Source organism: Acanthaster planci, linkage group LG14 (genome assembly GCF_054643075.1).
Source record: "Acanthaster planci isolate LZ-2023a linkage group LG14, COTS_SCS, whole genome shotgun sequence".
NCBI classification, from domain to species: Eukaryota; Metazoa; Echinodermata; class Asteroidea; order Valvatida; family Acanthasteridae; genus Acanthaster; species Acanthaster planci.
The window spans coordinates 10,038,137-10,056,100 of record NC_141790.1 but is presented as its reverse complement, the minus strand read 5'-3'; the positions used below and the strand labels follow the sequence as shown (position 1 = coordinate 10,056,100).

Here is a 17,964-nt window from a genome sequence, read left to right as displayed (position 1 = left end):
TACATTCCATTTGGGTCCCTTTGAGTCCCATTGATAACATAAACTGGTTAATACACAGGACTGGATCTGAGTGTTTAGTGCCATTAGAGTCCAGAAATTGTTGAGTGCAAAATTAGCTTTAAGAGTCCAATGTCATTGGTTTATAAAGATTTCTAGAGTTCTGGACATAAATCAGACTGAGTGTACAATTCTGAGACCAGTGTGAGATAATGTGAGATTGATTAGTTCAGCTGATCGAGTATGAGTAACTCAGTGGCGACAGTTCATAGATTAATACATAATGTAATCCCTCTGCCATACTAGTGGTTCTCTTATTCGCTCAGACTGTCTCGCTCTCTGTTACTGAGAATCTGGCTTATGCTGGGCTGGGTCTTCCACGAAGTCCAGTGCAGCTGGTGGTTGTGCTATCTGGACAATACGGCGCCTATCCCGGCGATACTCTGTGCCATTAATTCTGCCGATGTAGGAGAGGGTTGTGTAAGCAGTACGGACATTGCATCTCCGACTGGACCAAGTTTTCCCTTCGTCCGTATCTTCACCTGGGCAAAATCTCCAGTTGGTACAATGACTTGGCACCGTGCTTCTGGCTGAAGTAAACTTCTCCCTTAGAATTGGATGCAGCTTTGTCTAGTTAGTGGCCCCTGAAGGAGATTATTGGGCACCATTGGTAGGGTAGTGCGTAACTCTCCGCCCATCATCAGACTTCCTGAACTAACATCCAGGCTTCAGAGTGGGGTTGCTCGGTATGTCTCGAGAGCTTGAATGGGATCTGGTTGGTACAGGATACTCTTGGTAATATAGACAGCTTTTCCTGCCTGCGATTAATGTGGTTGAAGCCAAATTCTTTTGCGAATCGCTGAAACCGTCCCTGAATATGTGGGGCATTATCAGATGCAACAACTTCAGGGATCTCATATCATGCAAATTAAGTTGATGACTACCAATGCTGTTGGTTTCACAAGGTGATGAATCTCAATCCACCTCGAGAAGTAGTCAACGATCACCAAGTACACCTTCCCTCTCAGCTCTGCAAGGTCAAAAGCAATGCGTTGCCATGCTCGTTGTGGTAAGGGTGTGGGCTATAATGGGTTCTGCTCTCTGTGCTGGTTGCTTTTCTCTGCAGAAGTCATGTTGCTGAATGGGCTGGGCAATGTTAGTACCAATTCCAGGCCACCGTATCGCTTGATTTGCACGAAATAGGGTTTTAGTGACCCCATGGTGACCCTTAGTTTCTCCGCATTTTTGCCTGTATCCCCGGTGGGATGATGATGCGATCCTCATGCCAGTATGCTGTTGATCTCGCTTATCTAATCTTGTTCGTCCCAGTATCGTTTGATATCAGGCTGCACATCCTTGACATACTTCAGCCAACTATCTTTCACGTACAACGATACAACAAAGTCTCATTAGCGATTTCTGCAAGTTTAGCAGCTGGCCACTGGCTGGTTACCAGGCTCACATGTGCTGCAACTTTGGTTACAATATCATCACTGCAATCAGCTGTCTAGTCTGCATGCACTGGAGCTCTAGACAGAGTATCTGCACCGGCTTGGGTCTTACTCTAGACAGGGTATCTGCACCGGCTTGGGTCTTGTCTGGTGAGTAAACTGCTGTACAGTGGAATTTCATGAGGCGCATTAGTCAGCGCTGACATCTCAGGGGTACTTCACAAAGGTTCCTTTAATTTATCAAGGACACCAGCAGTTTGTTGTCAGTTGATAGTGTCGCATGAAGCCCTCTGATGTAGACATTCAACCTCTTGCATGCCCATACACTGGATAATAACTCTTTCTTAATTTGGGCATACTTCCTCTCAGTAGGATTCAGGGCACAGGGATAGTAAGCCACTGGCTTTCATGTGTCATCTTCCTGCTGCTGGAGCAAACGTCGTCCCAGCCCATAGCTACTTGTATCTGCGCTTACCATGGTAGACTTAGCAGGATCATTGAAGGCCAGTGTTGGTGATATGGTGAGGAGTTTCCTTAGTTGTTGGAATGCAGTCTTTTTTGAGCTCCCCACATCCAGTCAACATCGTCTTTCAGCAGATCTGTGATTGGGGCTGTTGCTGACGCTACAATCGGGATGAAGCAGGACAACCAGTTGACCATGCTTATGAGCCTCGTTACTGCATCCTTTGGTGTCGGTGGGGGCATTTCGACAATTGCTGCAATTTTCACGGGATTGGCCTGTATTCCATACTTGTCCAGCTGTAGACCATGAGAGGTAATTCTTTCTTGAGCAATCATTGATTTTTCCTTGTTTAGTCGCAGGCCAGCTTTCTGTAGCAGTTGGATGATATGATGCACTCGTTGATCGTGCTCTGCCTATGTTCGGCCGGTGATGAGAATGTCATCAATGTAGATAACTTCATCCAGATTCACTAGCAGGTCACTCATAATACGTTGATACAGCTCAGGCGCTCACAGAGGAGGCGTGTAAAGCGCATTGCGCATTGTGATTGGCCAACACGGTCCAAACTCTTGAAGGCGCCCTACCGTAAATCCCCCATTTCACGAATGGTTTTAAAAAGAGGACAAATAACCGGATTAATCGAAGTGAACGAAAGAAACTAGCTGCTCAGTACTCCTGGTGTGAAATTCAAATGTTACTTTTTGTCAGAACAAAATTATTCTGTATTGGTGAACATTTCGATCTGTTTCCATGTAAGGATACTGTCAAGATCAGTGATTTCCATTTTCAATTTTCTCGCCAAAATAATAGCAGTAGTAATAATAATCATTCTTGTTTGTTATTTTCTCAGCTGGATGTTCGGCTTCTTCCGTCGAGGACATAAGAGACCACTTGTGGAAGAAGACTTGTATGATGTTTTGCCGGAAGAGTCTGCAGGTGTGTTAGTGAGTAATCTCCAAAGGTAAGCAGGTCTATGCTGGTACATTTAGCACCGTTTAAAAACAATTTCACTAATTGTAAGAATATTTGTTTACCTCCATGGGGATGAAACTAACCAATTTGTACTGATTTTCCCTAATGGCTTTATTAAGTATACTGCATTAATATTTAAGTATTCATATTGTTATTGTTGAATAATGTTTCATTTTTTCATTCAAAATTCCCCAGTGATTATACCCCTTTCCACAGTCTGTATAAACAGGCCCACAACTGAATGTAGTTTATGGCATTGCTCTATTTAAGACAATACATAGAGAATAAATTATGTGTACATCGTAACTTCTGTTGCAAGGAACGATTTGATTAACAATGTCGAGCAAGCCTTTGTATATTGTATTTGGCAATGTAACATGGCCACTGGTGAACTATTTGGGCTGAATAGGAGCATTTCAAGTACAGATCGATTGATATGACGTCCATGCACTCTATAGAGTTAAGGGTCTGCCCGACTACGAGTAAATGCAACCGACTGTCAGGCTATGTTCCCCGTGCATAAAGCATTTTATCACTTTGTCTATAAACATAATTTACCATTATTTACCATACACTCTTCTAACAACACAGTGGTATTCCGCCAAAAAAGTATGAGTTTCACGGAATGAATATTTTTTGTGGTTGCTTCTTATTACTCATGTGATTGTTAAAAGCTACCAATTTGCTTTACTTTTATTCCTAGGGAATGGAATAAAGAACTGGAAAAAAGTAATGTCACAGGGAGGCCTCCGTCCCTCTGTTGGGCGTTGATCAGAGCGTTTGGTGTGAAGTTCATGTTATACGGTTTGCCCGCTTTCTTTCAGGTACCGTAACTGACAATCTCTTGTCAGATTAATTGTTTGTGAGACTTTGTTTTTATATGAATATTCGCTCTGAATTACTTTCAAGTACTGTGTTATTGGAAGTGGCCTGATGTGTTACATGCATGATTTAACCCGAAAAAAGCCGGGTTTATATGTTGGTCGATCTCCCAGCTGGGGGCGAAATCCGCACCCCATCCCCAAGGGAGCAGCTCTACCGCACTAAAAAGTTTTGAAAACTTGCCATCTGTGTAAAGACCATCCTTATCACTTCAAATATAAAGTTTGAACTCAATTCGACGTATAGTTTTGATGCTACTTCATTTGCAGTTAGGCTACATGCTTGCCAGTCCGTCTGCATGGAGCGCCTCATTAGAAAAAGTACATTGGTACGTCTTTGTTGATCTGTCCCGGGAAATGTGCGCTGTGCAACAATTTTCACAAATTGGTGTAAAAATGGCTGCAAAGACTTACTCTAAAAACTCCTTAAGGCTGAATTCCTGAAAGCAGTGTACAGTGGCGATATAGCAAGAATAATGGCAGTGGAAATCCGCTCCCGGCTTTTTATTTAGGGCTAAACGTGATTGTTCTGGTCATGGTTATTTTGCATATAGGAGGTCTTCTTGAAGATGGCCCAGCCGGTGATGTTGGCACGATTGGTTCTTTACTTCTCCACGGACCTCGTATCAACCACGGAGGCCTACTTGCAAGCCGCCGGTCTCTCCCTGTCTTCCCTAGGTCTTGCCGTCTTTCACCATTGGTGTTTCTTCGGCTTCGCACGTATGGGGATGAGGCTCAGAACTGCTTGCTCGGCCCTTGTCTTCAGAAAGGTAATGGATATTTGTTTTCTTAGCTCTAGGCGGCATGTCATATAATCTAATGGTCTCCATCCTGTTCGTCCAAATACAGTTACGCCGACAAAGTATACCGTGATATCATTGAACCTCTGACATTGAGTCGCCATTGAAGCCCTGTAATTGTCACGTTCATTTTATTGAAGGCCCTGAAGCTCAGCAACCTCGCTCTCGGAGAGACCACAATTGGTCAGCTGGTGAACATCCTCTCCAATGACGTCAACAGATTCGATATGGTAAGTATGGGACCTGGGCACACTCCCCAAGCTACGGCCTAGCTCTCCGCGTATTTAAAATGGAGAGAAGATATCTGAACAGATCTAGATGAAGCGTGTGAGAAACATTTCATCAGTTGCCGTTTCCTACCGCCCCAGCCGGTCGGGTGGCTAAGGCCAGCTACCTTAGCAGTCGACAAAATAGCTACACTAATAAACGGGGTATCATAAGTTTAGTTCCTGCCTCACCAGGCTTGTGATTTTCGTTTTTATTAACTCTTGAAAGACACTTATTCCTGGTAACTTGACGGTTTCCCTCATCTGGACGTGTTTAGAAATAATGTGGTATGCTTGCATTATGTTTGTTTTATCGCGCTTAAAAACGCATTCGCTCCTTTCTATTACTCTTGGCGGCTGTCCTTTAAAAACTGGACCTTTTGAAACTTTCTCTTCTTCTTCCCTGTTTTCTGAACCAATACTGTTTCCATTTGACAGGCCTTTAACTTCGCACATTATTTGTGGATAGCACCGTTCCAGCTGATTGTGCTGTTCGTCTTATGCTGGCGAGAGATTGGAGTTTCCTGCCTGGCGGGGCTCTCCGTCTTGATCTTGATGGCACCCCTGCAGTGTTACGCGGGGAAGCTTTTTTCTAAGTTGAGGTAAAGGTCCACTTTGTCAAGACATGCTGTTCCTGAATGTACACGTCCACTCTGTCTTTATGCCCCTTTAAGAAGCCTATACTCGTCACAAGTGGTCTCCCTTTCCTCCTTCTTTCTTTGTCAGATCCAAGACGGCCCTGTTGTCTGATGCCAGACTCCGCATCATGAATGAAGTGATATCAGGGATGCGTGTCATCAAGATCTACGCCTGGGAACCATCCTTTGGAAAACTAGTCGCTGAAAGCCGAAGGTAGGTGTTTAGCCACAGTACATTGCTTTAAACCAGTATTTTATTTTATGTTGCACCAGTGGACAGCTTCCTTTTCGGCATTGTAGTGTAGAGTTCAATAAAAGGAAGTATACAAAACGCATGGAAGCTCTTGGAAAACAATGAAACTGAAATGAAACGATACACGACAGCAGTAATTTCACTTTGAGAAGGAATTTTCCTGAAGACGATTATTAATTACTGCTCGATATGTTGAGAACTTGCCGCTGCGAGTTGAGCATTGGTAGACATTGGAAGATGTAGAGATTTCTGCTCGTTTTGCTGTTTTGGTCTGCAGCAAGGAGATACGCAAGATACTGCACAGCTCCTATTTACGCGCACTGATCGACGGCCTGCTGTTCGATTCTACCTTACTGACGACATTTGTTACGTTCGTAGTCTACGCGTCGCTTGGCAACCCCGTGACGTCGTCTAAGGTATTTGCGGTAGTCTCGTTGTTTTACGGCGCTCGACTCAGCCTGTCCTTATTCTTCCCATTGGGTGTGATGAACGGGGCGGAGGGACTCGTCTCCATCCACAGGATTCAGGTGAGGACAAACATCACAGACCTGGGAATGGGGTGGATTGCCAAACCCACTCTCCAAAATAACCAAGAATAAACCCGGATACCCCCAATAAACATAATAATCCTCAAAGGCCTGAAATGTTGTTTGTAAAAATGTGAACACATTAGCGCTAGTTAAATTCAGATGGTCTTTAGGTGTTTACAACGCATGCAAACTATTTCTACATTTAATAACCAGAAATTTCTACTTATGGAAGAGCTTGAGAGAAACGTTGATGAGGCCACTGTGGATGTTACTGCCAATGCTGGATCGGAAAAGCCCGCAATTCTCTTGGACGAGATAAAAGCAAATGGCGTCGTTGCTTTGAGGGAAGCTAATGGTGAGAGCGCCGCGGAAGATGTCACGGACGCCTCACAGCGCCTGGAAAAAGAAGCACGAACGAGCAGCGAAAACTATCTGATCCAATCTGAGGGAGATCAGGAGGTTGGAGGTTACGTTGGGCCTGCTGGGATGGAGGAAGAAGACGATCTTGACAAGCCCGAACCTTCCCTGAACACAGAAGACAAGAAAGGAATTGTTGTGAAGAATTTGTATGGATCTTGGAACAAGGTGTATCTAGCCCATTCCACCTCAGAAGCTTTCCCCTCTACCTCTTCATATCATATTACTCCAGTGATAAGTAATTGGTTTATATGGCACAAACGTTTTGCTGATTTTCTCAACATTAGATTTTTTGTTTAAATATTTACACCAGCTCTATACAGAATGATGGGAATTCATTCTTTAGATTTCTGCTTTTTCCCAATTGTTTTCAAGTCTTTTTCGACATTCGCTCTCACACCCCTGTTTGGTGACATCATTCTGTTCACATTCAGCCATCTTTATAATGTAGAGATTTAATCTTCTTTTGAATACATTGTTCAAACAAGGATGTCAGCAACACTGTGCTTCAAGACATCAGTTTTCGCATTGACGAGGGAGAGCTTCTCGCGGTGATCGGTCCCGTTGGGTGTGGAAAGGTGAGCTTACTAGGCCTAACATTAATTTTGTCGTCAAACGCTTGGTGTTAATGCAATATCCTTGGTATGTGCACCTGAACTGTATATTAGGACCAGTGAACCTATAAAAACTCTTTATTTGTATGTCATAAGAGTGTAGCACAGTAGACCTTCAACACTTTTTGGTGAACGTGTATCTACTTGTATACAGCACTCTAGGACATATACCAGCCTTAAACACTACAGTACAGGGAAATGCTTGGGCTTGAAATCTAGTCTATGTCAATACAGGACAATGGGCCTTTGTAGATACCGAGAAACCAAGTTGGTATATCCATAATTAATATACGTTAAAAACGTCAGGTGAAGGTTTCTGTCATTTTCATTATGTCTGCTTGGTTTATTTTCCCTTGCCAGTCTTCCCTGCTGATGGCCCTGCTGGGAGAGCTTCCGACCGTATCAGGGGTCAACACTCTGATCGGTCGGATTGGCTACACGGCTCAGCAACCCTGGATTGTGTCCGGGTCACTCCGGCAAAATATCCTCTTTGGGAGTGAGTACGAGTCTGCCAAGTACAAGCGAGTCATCAAGCAATGCGCACTCACCAGGGTAGGTCTGCAGCAGACAAAGGCTTTTTTAAAATCCCAGTATCCTCTAAGGCTGTGCTGAGCTCAGTCCATCGTCCTCTTTTGTGTGACTTGATTTGGTCATGCGATCAAGGAAAATCTATGTACCAAGCTTTAACTCAAATGTTTGCCTCGGTGTTTGCTCAAATGTACATGTAGCTTCAGGGACTTCAATAATCTTGCATCCACAGGATATTGAACTGCTATCACATGGAGATAAGACGCTGGTTGGCGAGCGAGGGGTGACCCTTAGTGGAGGTCAGAGGGCAAGGGTCAGCCTGGCCAGAGCCTTGTACAGTGATGCTGATGTATATCTGCTGGATGATCCGCTCAGCGCAGTTGATCCCGCGGTTGGGAGACACCTTTTCGAAAGGTAAGCTTTCTCAATTTCTCATGGGGTTCTTTTTATATGACGTCATTATTCTGGAATCCTAAAAATGATTCACATCTGCGATGGTGGTTTGAAACCCTTTACCCTTCTTCAGAAACGATATATGACGTTTCTTCTTGCTAGTTAAACATCGGCACAGCACAACAGAGGCTGGCAATTTCTGCGAGATATCGGTTTTGGATAGTGCCGACTCGCACATTCGAAAAAACCTGTATTACAACAACTTCTAAGCACAATATTTATCTACCTTTACTCTGATCTGCAGAGGTATAAAGCTCCCTTTATCATTTAACAGTCAAATAATGAATGTGGTTTTCTAAAGGTGCATCCTTCATCAAATGAGGGACAAGGTGCGGATCCTAGTAACTCATCAGCTGCAGTTCCTAGACAAGGCCGATAAGATTCTCATCCTGAAACAGGTAATTCTTCATTAAAAGCCGTTGAAAACTTCGATTAAGTTTTTGGACTGACAAGCATTCAGTTAGTTTCATACTATTTGAAACATTTAGCCATTTGCCCCGTTTTACTTGTCTGGTTGAAGAGACGTTCAAGTACAAAGTGCAAATTTTAGAGCTGATGGGCTGTCAAAATAATTATGATTCCTTGGCATGTAACATAATCTATTAGGGCAGCGTAGCCGGCTATGGGACCTACCAGGAGTTGCAGGAGGAAGGCGTGGACTTTGCCGCCCTCTTGAAGAAGAAATCCGAGGACAGTGACGACACCGGAGATAAGGAGCAGGTCCTCGAAGGGCGGAAGAGAGAAAGAAACACATCAATGCGCTCCAGTGCTTTGTTTCGTCCAAACCAAGAACAGGTTGGTGTCCTAGTTTTTAAGAGACAAATATCGCTGACCCTGATTCGAAAATTCACAGGGTTTCGTCGTACATGCATATGTTTTTACTGAGTGTATTTATAAATAAAACAAGTGACGTTAATTGAAGAGTCTTTACTACTTTTGATATGATCCATGCGCTTGTATCTTCTCTGTCCTCTTGTCCTCCCTGTTTGGTGTGTCGCCCTTGTTGCAGGCGGAGACACCCGTGGACATCACTCCGGAGGAGATGGCTGTGGGTACCATTGAGTGGATGGTGTATATCCGGTTCTTCCGGGCAGCAGCAGGATTCCTCTTTCTACTCGTCTGGGCGATCATCGTAGTTGGTGCAGAGGTAAAAATACCACTTACTAAAAGGACCTAGTGAAGGTGGGAGCCAGTGACACTTGAGAAATGGGTGCTTATTGTCAGCATCATGCATGAATCGCATCTATTGAATTGCATGCATGATGCTTGAAAACAAATTCCCGGCTCATGACAGTCTGAGCATTTGTCTATAATGAAAGCCAGAGAAACAGCGAAAGCATCGCTTAGTGCTGCTGTCCCAAAACCTTAAACAGAGTGCTGTTTAACTCAGCTCAGCAGAGCCCAGTGGGGAGCAAGGACTTTTAATTTACGAAGTACTTCGCTGATAAGATTTTCAGTGATATCGAGTGCCAGGGGACCTGTCCACTGATATTCATAAAATTTTAAAAAGAAAGTCCAATTATTTCATATCCTTGAAGCTACATTCGAGCAAGATTTGTATTCCAACTCCACCCTGACGCTTGAATGAAACATAAAACTCCTCAAATCAAAAGACTATCACTTGTGTGAGGTCCAATTCAGTGTACAGTGGCGAGACTCAAGATGGCGGTAGCCCACATTCAGATAGCTATAAGTCTTGGAGGTTCGAAATGCAAATGCCTCTGCCCTTGTCGTAAGGTTTGACTACGATATTTAGGCTTTTTATTAGCTTTGTAAAGACGGCTAGTTCTTGGTTGGAAATGTTTTTGCCGATGGTTTAGACCGATGTAGGCGAGATTTTAGTGGCTTCTTATTTAAGTGTTGCACTAGGGGTTGATTTTGGATGCCAAGTGGGTGGAGGTTTAAAAGATGGGTTTTGGAGTGTTTAGTGTGTGTGTGTGTGCATAAGGACTGCTATTCTCAGTCTTAGATTGAAAGCGTTTATATATGTCGCTTAAACGTGTGGTGTAATTTGGTTTAGCAGGAGTGGGAATGAAGTTGGGACCTTTTCCGGAAGCGATCTTTTCACTCTGCGTTAATGTCGCTTTGGAAGGGATGGTTATGAATGATTCATATTGTTCTGCTAATTTAACGTTTTCGATTGGATTTGGTTTCCTTGGCTTTAGCATTGCATGTGACGGAGTAACGGTTTAATTTCCGCTGGTTGTGTTCTCTCTCAGTTTCTTTATGGCTTTTCTTCTAATTGCCATTTCCTTCTGGGGAAGTACGTAGGAATACAGTTGTAAGGTATTTAAATATATTCCTGATTAAAAAAAAACTAATGGCAGTGCTTGGCGATCTCTTTTGGAAGATGGGGTGGTCTTGAAACAGACCGTTTGTTTCGTTGAGAGATTTTATATGAGTGTTTCCTCTTTACGTTTCCTGCCGTTTGTCTTGATCTGGTGAAGAAGCCAAACAGTTGTTGAGATGTGGTGTGATCTTGGCCCTTGTATTCCTCAGCAATTTTCTGCAAGGCTGCCTATCTTGTGCTTGTAAGTTTCTCCTCTGTGGTTACCAGCTGGTGCTGCTATTCCTCCATCGTGCTCTTGGTTAATAGGAGGGGGTGTCTTCCTTTACCGTTTTCTCCAGCGTTCCTCAAAAGAGCTCTGGAATTTCAGAGAGTGGTGCGGTGGTCATACCCTGATTTCTATGTAAGCTGGTAGTGTGGAGTCTCAATGGCCTTGGACAAAAATCGGGTTCGGGGCGTTATTTGGCTCTTGACACCAGGGCTTTCACCCGCTGAAATTGTGCGTCCCACAGGCGGTGGGAGACTTGATGTTCGTGTTGATGGATGGTTCAGGGGTGTTCAGTTCAAGTGACAGGAGTAATGACTCCTCGTTACTGGAGTTGGTTTCCGACTGCAGGTGATGTTTGATGATTCGGAGCTGAACGGAGACGGTGGTGGTTGACGGCTTGTCTTGCTCTTTGTCTTACTGGCACATTCGCTGAGTTTAGACATTTTAGACAAACAGCATTGTGATCAACAAATCAACAAAGTTGCTTCATATTTTGCTTTGCTTTCCGACTCAGGCTGCGCTGACTTTCACGGACCTCTGGCTGGCGACGTGGGCTTACGAGGAAGAGAAGGATTTGGCAGCCAGAAATCAGGTCAGCTGATACTCATAGTCCAGATTACAAATAAGAAAAATTACCTTTGACATTTTAAATTGTATTTATGTCCCTTTAATTTTCAGTCTGTCCAATCTGTTTTGCATTGCTACAGAATTTTCAGAATGCCAGCAAATACGACAACCAGTCACATTACGTCAGAATTTACGCCATGTTGTGTGGAGGATCGACGCTTCTCTTGCTTGTCCGTAGCTTTCTGTTCTTCCACCTGTTCGTGACGGCCTCACGGGCTCTTCACAACCAAATGTTCGCCTCTATAATCAGGGCACCCATGCAGTTCTTTGATACGAATCCAGTGGGTAAGACGAGTCGACTGTGTGCTACAGCGCTCGTAGTGTGAAGTTAATGCAATCCATGTATTTACCCCGTGATCTGTGGGAAAAAAAGGAGTGGTTGTCTGCAGGACAAAATAACCAAGAGCCTTCTCATGGCCAAATTCGACATTTTGGTAGATGTTCATTGGACAGTTTTGGACACGTTATTCGCACGTGATGTTATATGCGGTATGGACTGTGCTTGCTCTGTTCAACGGGCCATTTTCTTACTATGAGATCCTTTAATTTCTTCTCACTTTTGTATTACAGAGGAGAGCGGGGGCACTGAATGTGTTCATGTTCTATTTTCAGGTCGAATTCTGAATCGCTTTGCCAAGGATATCGGCTTCATGGACGATGTCTTGCCAGAAACATTTACAGACTTTCTGCAGGTAAGGTTCTTTCAGACTTAACCAAATTGCTTATTCAACACTACAAGTGAACACTATAATAAAATATAAATCGTTAACATTAATTTGAAATGCGTTGTTGGGAAACCTGACGAAATCCCAAGCCTTTACATAGTTAGCGCGCATTAAATGAATTTACTTTCTTCGTGGCAGTTCCTCAAATAATTTTGAATGCACAAAAGATAATGAGATCAGATTTTTTTCCCGTAAATTGTGATTTTTCGCTTATTTTTAACCTTCCTGTCCAGATCACGGTGAATACCTTAGCCACTGTCATCTTGATTTCCATCTTCAACCCTTTCTGCCTCGCCTTCGCCCTCCCGATCGCCGTTGTGTTTTTCCTCACAAGGAGATACTACTTAGCCTCCTCTCGGGACGTCAAGAGGCTAGAAGGAGTAGGTACGCCAGTTAAGATCACAAACCCGTTGGAGTAAAGTTGAAGATATTGGTAGCAACATATTTTTGACTTGAAGGACGTTAGCATGTGCTCTTCATGCAGGTCTGCAGATAGTTTGAGACGACTTCTGATTGGCATTTGCGATATTTCTCACATTACCCTTGAAGGGTTTGGATTTCATTTTTGTTGAAGATGTTTTATAAGAACATCTCACCCACAGCTTATAAAATTGTTTTGTTTACATGCGTGGAGCTACTTTTGCATTCGTTCTGTCATTACAAACTGATTTTTCTCACTAATTTCATCTGGTAAAGGCGATGGCATATCCACTGTGCAAGTATTATGTGCATGACTCAGTTTGAATCCATTTTACTGCATGATATGATACGCTGCAATGTAGTCCGTTTATTTAATAGCTTCAGATAAAAAATACTGTTTTATCTCGTGTTCCTGTTTGCAGCTCGCAGCCCGGTGTTTTCTCACCTGTCAGCCACTCTGACTGGTCTAAGCACTGTCCGGGCGTTCAAGGCCCAGCAGCGCTTCATCGCGGACTTCGACGGGTACCTGGACGGCCACACCCGGGCCTGGTTCCTCTTCCTGGCCACGTCCCGCTGGTTAGGAGTGCAGCTGGATTTCTTTAGCAGCTTGTTCATCTGCGGTGTTTGCTTCACTAGCATCTTGGCTGCTGGCCGTAAGTTTAAGGCGACCGCACTACAGATGGATTAGAAAAGTAATATACACGTTATTTTTTACATCTTTACTGATGACTGGGTCTTTAATTTTAATGGCCATCGTCATCTTTGAAGCTGCAGTTCATAACAACTTTCATTAAGACATTACTTGGCCAGATAGCATTACAAAAAATGCACACTTCTGCTGCTTTTGCTTACTGTCGCGTCATAGAGACAATAATTGCAAAATGCGCCAGTTGTTATGGGCGTGTACTTAATTTAGATATTTGGACAAGGATTCCTCACCGTATCTATCTGTTACATTTTTATAATTTTACTGAATGCACGTTTCTGGCATTTTGAGTCGAAAGTTGTGTCATGTTTGTCGGTAACCCTAACCCTCCTCAATCTTTCACCTGTTGGAGGACTGAGGAGTGTTACGGTTAAAAATGTATCAATTTGGCAATGGGTCTCCACTTGGCGAAAATGTTGTGCACTGGTGATTTTTTATAAAGATCTTGCTCGTTTCGTTTTACAGTAAAACCGAGATTAATCACTCAGTGTAGCACATAATCACTAAAGTCAAAACACTGTTGTTTTGTTTGTTCAGTCCTTGATCTGAACTCTGGCATTGTTGGTCTGTCGTTGACGTACGCCATCAGCCTAACGGGGACATTTCAGTGGGCGGTTCGACAGAGCGCAGAAGTAGAAAACCAGGTTAGTCTACCGGTATCAATTTTGGCCAAACTTTGTGCTTGGCTAGTGTAAATCCATACATGGATGTTACATTTTAACAAAATTAGTTGCATAATAATGGCAATGCCACCGTCCATTTCTGTACACTCAGATGACATCTGTGGAGCGTGTGTGTCAATACATCGATATCGAGCCTGAGGCTCCCTTGGAGACCAACCATAAGCCGCCTCCTGACTGGCCACAAAAGGGAGGTATCACACTCCAAGATACCTCCCTCAGATACACTGAAGACGGGCCTCAGGTGCTGCGAAATATCAGCTGCTCCATCAAGCCAAAAGAAAAGGTATGGCTACATAGACCAAACTCTGATATCAGGATTGCCACCTTTGGAATAACAACCCTTTCGGTGTCAAAGGAAAATACAAACCTGTAACTTGAAATCAGAATTGGGTTCAGAGGGAAAAGGTCGATTCTGATAAGTTTTACATCAAGTCTGTGGGGGGGACAAAACATGAAGAATCAACCTTCAAGACGTAGTGTGCCTTTCATTTCACTTTACAACTCTGACGGGAGTAATGTGACTAAAACCAACAACAGTCCAAAAACCTACATTGTCATTGAAACATTGGCTTATAATTGCATGTGCATTGAGCTAAATTGAGGTCAAACTCATCAAGCTTGCAAGGTAAGCAAATTACAGCTGGTATTAAAATGACCAGTACCGACCGTTTCGGCTTTCAGGTGGGCATCGTGGGCAGGACTGGGGCTGGCAAGAGCTCCCTGATGACGGTGTTGATGCGACTGGCCGAGCCCACGGGCACCATCATGATAGACGGTGTCAACACGACGCTGATCGGGCTGCACGACCTCCGCAAGAAGGTCTCCTTCATCCCACAGGTAAAACGTCCAGTTTATATTATGAGCACAAGTTTAACTGGGCTCGAAAAGCCTCGATCTTTTCTGGGGCACGGACCCTTATAGAGTACATTGTCTCGCACTTGGTCGGACACCAGTGAGTTTGTAAAGGTCGTATTGTCTTTCCTCCACTTCATTGTCAGGCTATTGTTATGCATTACAAGCAACATGAAGTCAACTAGCCTGTATATCTTTCTATCTACTTTGTGAAACAGGGGGGGGAAATGTGTGCTTGGCTGGTCTGAAACGTTTAAAACCGGCTCAGCAGAATAGACGCAACTAACGCCCTGGCCTTTGGCTCCATAATTAATTGTGTCGATTCACCTGTTCATCCCATTTCTTTATTCCTATTCATGAATTCCTTTTGAGTCTGAAGTTTAAACAAAGTTAAGCACTTCAAATTTCTAACATCCCTCCAGCCACGTTATGTTTTGTGCCGCCGCGCAAATCAGTACTTTCTCAATCTTTTTGTAAGACTGGCTACGTTACAGGCTCTCGGCCAGCAAGAATGGCTTAGCTGTCTCGGGTATTTACGAATACTGGTTAACAGATTACTATAGGTAATTATGTTCACCCGTTTGTCGGAACATATTGCTGTATTGATATTCCTTTGATTTTTAATTTTAATAGGATCCAATTCTGTTTAGCGGAACACTGCGGAAGAACCTGGATCCGTTCGATGACCACGCTGATTGTGATGTATGGAGAGCCATTGAAGAGGTGTGTTGAGTACAAAACACTGGGTGAAGCTAGCTGTTATAGCAATTCTCGTCAAACGTGACAATCGCAGTATGGTCAAAGAGGTGTGCGCTACTTGCACTTGAATAAAACTTTTAAAGCAGGATTGGACGTATTTTCAGTTAGGCCTTTTTTTTGCAAAACTTTAAACAGGCGATGTGATTGAGTATGCCCACTTCGAAATATGAAGCATGAAATGATTGGCATAGTTATCGAATCAAGTTCAACTCCTTTGAATCATTTCAATGGACGATTGGAAATTGGAAATAAACCTGAGAAATGTGGATCAAAAAATGACGTGTTTTTGCAAACAATTGCAACAATTCTGAATCAAAATATCGTTCCTGCACTTCCATACAAGTCCTACTCATCAAGCCTGTTTCTTGGCATTCCAAACAAACAAACAAGAAACTTTTCAACAGGTGGAGTTGAAGCCAGCGGTGGAAGAACTCCCTGACAAGCTGGAGGCAGTCCTCACAGAGGGAGGCACCAACTTCAGTGTGGGTCAGAGACAGCTGCTGTGCCTGGCCAGGGCCATCCTACGTCAGAACAAGATCCTGATAGTGGACGAGGCCACGGCCAACGTGGACGTCAGGTCAGGGTGTTTGTTTCACTTTCAGTCGAGATTGTGACCCGTGTCAAGTCCGTCTACCGTACAAAAAAGAGTCATCATTCTCAATAAACAAGTAATCGGTTCGTAGTGTTTAAGCTCTTTCCTGTGACTGCTGTTGCCTCTATTGCATTTATAGAACTGACCGGTTGATCCAGGCGACTATCCGACAGAGATTCAAGCACTGCACGGTCCTAACCATAGCTCACCGCCTCAACACCATCATGGACTCCGACAAGGTCATGGTAAGAGGCTTTCAATGGAAGGTGCACCGTTGTAATCCCCGAATGGAACTCTCCTTTACACATATAATCACATTTTGAGTCCATACACTGCATGTTGAGTATAATAACGTGCAATAATGGAGCACAATACACCATGACATCCATCTTACCCCAACTCCTCGACTGCTTAAGGTGTTGTACTGAAGTGTGGTATTCCAGCAGCGTACGTGCAAAACGAAGCAGCTCAGAGGCCAATCGGGAACAGGTGTGGTCTGATCCCGAATGACCTTGCCCCTTTCGAAATATCAAACTGGCTTATTCGTACCAGTCACAGCTGAATCTTGTCCCTTTCCAGGTACTTGATGCGGGGCGTCTGATCGAGTTTGACGAGCCTTACACTCTGCTCCAGGAGGACAGTGCCTTCACCAGGATGGTCCAAGAGACGGGCAAGGCTGAGATGGCCAAACTCCTACAGATTGCAGCTGACAAGCATGCAGAGAAAGTTGCCCACGACCCGGAAGACACATCTGATATACCGGTCTCTTAGCATGGAAAAAGAATCGATCGGCCTAAGTGACAACAAATGATTTCAAGCTTTTGAAGTGTTGAAAAGATATGCGATAAGTTAATGCCTCTCGTCATACTGGTGGGAAGTGTCATTCTTTCACTGTCCGTGGATTGCTGTAAAAGATGTTTCTTGGTACGACAGAGTTGTAAGTGCGTAATTTAAAAGCCGGCTCTCTTTCAATGTCGATGTTTTTTGGTGAGTGGATTTTTGGTATGCTTTGCAAACTGTCCGGGGAGCACCCCGTTTCTAATTGAGGGTTTTGTTTAAATTTTGCATTGTATCAAGCGTTTTTTTCATGCTCATAGGAAGATGTTTATTAGGTAATTATTTTTTTCCCAAATGGTTGAGGTAGCAGGAAAAAGTTTCTTATTTTGCAACACTGGGCAGACTAACAACAAAACATTTGATTGAGGAGTACTGCTTTTGAATAGTGATAGAACAGACTGTTAAATTAAAATCGCCTTTAAAGTTCATTTATCTTTAAAATAATAATTATCTTATACATATACGAAGCTTTCATGTCTGCATAAAGTTAATTGTCGTTCAGTGTCAAAATAGATGTGATGGCACGCGGTTGGGTGCCCTGGCATGTGCGCGGAGAGCAGGTGGTGGAAGACAGGCCTGGAACCAGTAGAGTCAGAACTCTGGCTTTTTCTTCCAAATTCTATTTTTATTTATCCCTTGACCACTCGGAAAACGAGATCCATGCACTCCAAGCAAGACAGATAATTAAACGGAGCCCCTGCGAAGCAGACACATAGAAGTGTTGTGTTTCAATCATTACAAACTTATTACACACATTAATGCATAATTTTTACAACAAACAGAATAACAACTGCAACCGTTTGGGCTTACCTAACAGGCACCACTTCAACTTGGTATAGGCCTTACCCAGAATTCTTCAGTCCTCCAAGTTCAACGGCGGAATGTTCAAGGTTGTACATGCAGCTGATTGGAGACCTCAGAAATGATCTGCCAAAGCAATACAAA

The 17,964-nt window shown here is 43.6% G+C and overlaps 1 protein-coding gene across 1 annotated transcript; it reads left to right on the top strand.

Annotated features, from left to right (window-relative positions):
- The first annotated feature begins 1,924 nt into the window (after positions 1 to 1,924).
- On the top strand, positions 1,925 to 17,712 carry LOC110980768 (ATP-binding cassette sub-family C member 4-like). The gene is made up of 28 exons (XM_087145814.1): positions 1,925 to 1,969; positions 2,265 to 2,281; positions 2,762 to 2,872; positions 3,587 to 3,707; positions 4,319 to 4,534; positions 4,705 to 4,794; positions 5,269 to 5,432; positions 5,557 to 5,682; positions 5,999 to 6,248; positions 6,465 to 6,836; positions 7,157 to 7,246; positions 7,643 to 7,834; positions 8,043 to 8,224; positions 8,565 to 8,661; positions 8,870 to 9,058; positions 9,273 to 9,410; positions 11,333 to 11,410; positions 11,526 to 11,730; positions 12,058 to 12,137; positions 12,404 to 12,554; positions 13,013 to 13,243; positions 13,834 to 13,940; positions 14,071 to 14,262; positions 14,661 to 14,816; positions 15,465 to 15,554; positions 15,995 to 16,167; positions 16,322 to 16,427; positions 16,762 to 17,712. The coding sequence occupies exons 1-28, from the start codon at positions 1,925 to 1,927 to the stop codon at positions 16,951 to 16,953; spliced, it is 4,161 nt and encodes a 1,386-aa protein (XP_087001940.1). The 3' UTR covers positions 16,954 to 17,712.
- Positions 17,713 to 17,964: the final 252 nt, after the last annotated feature.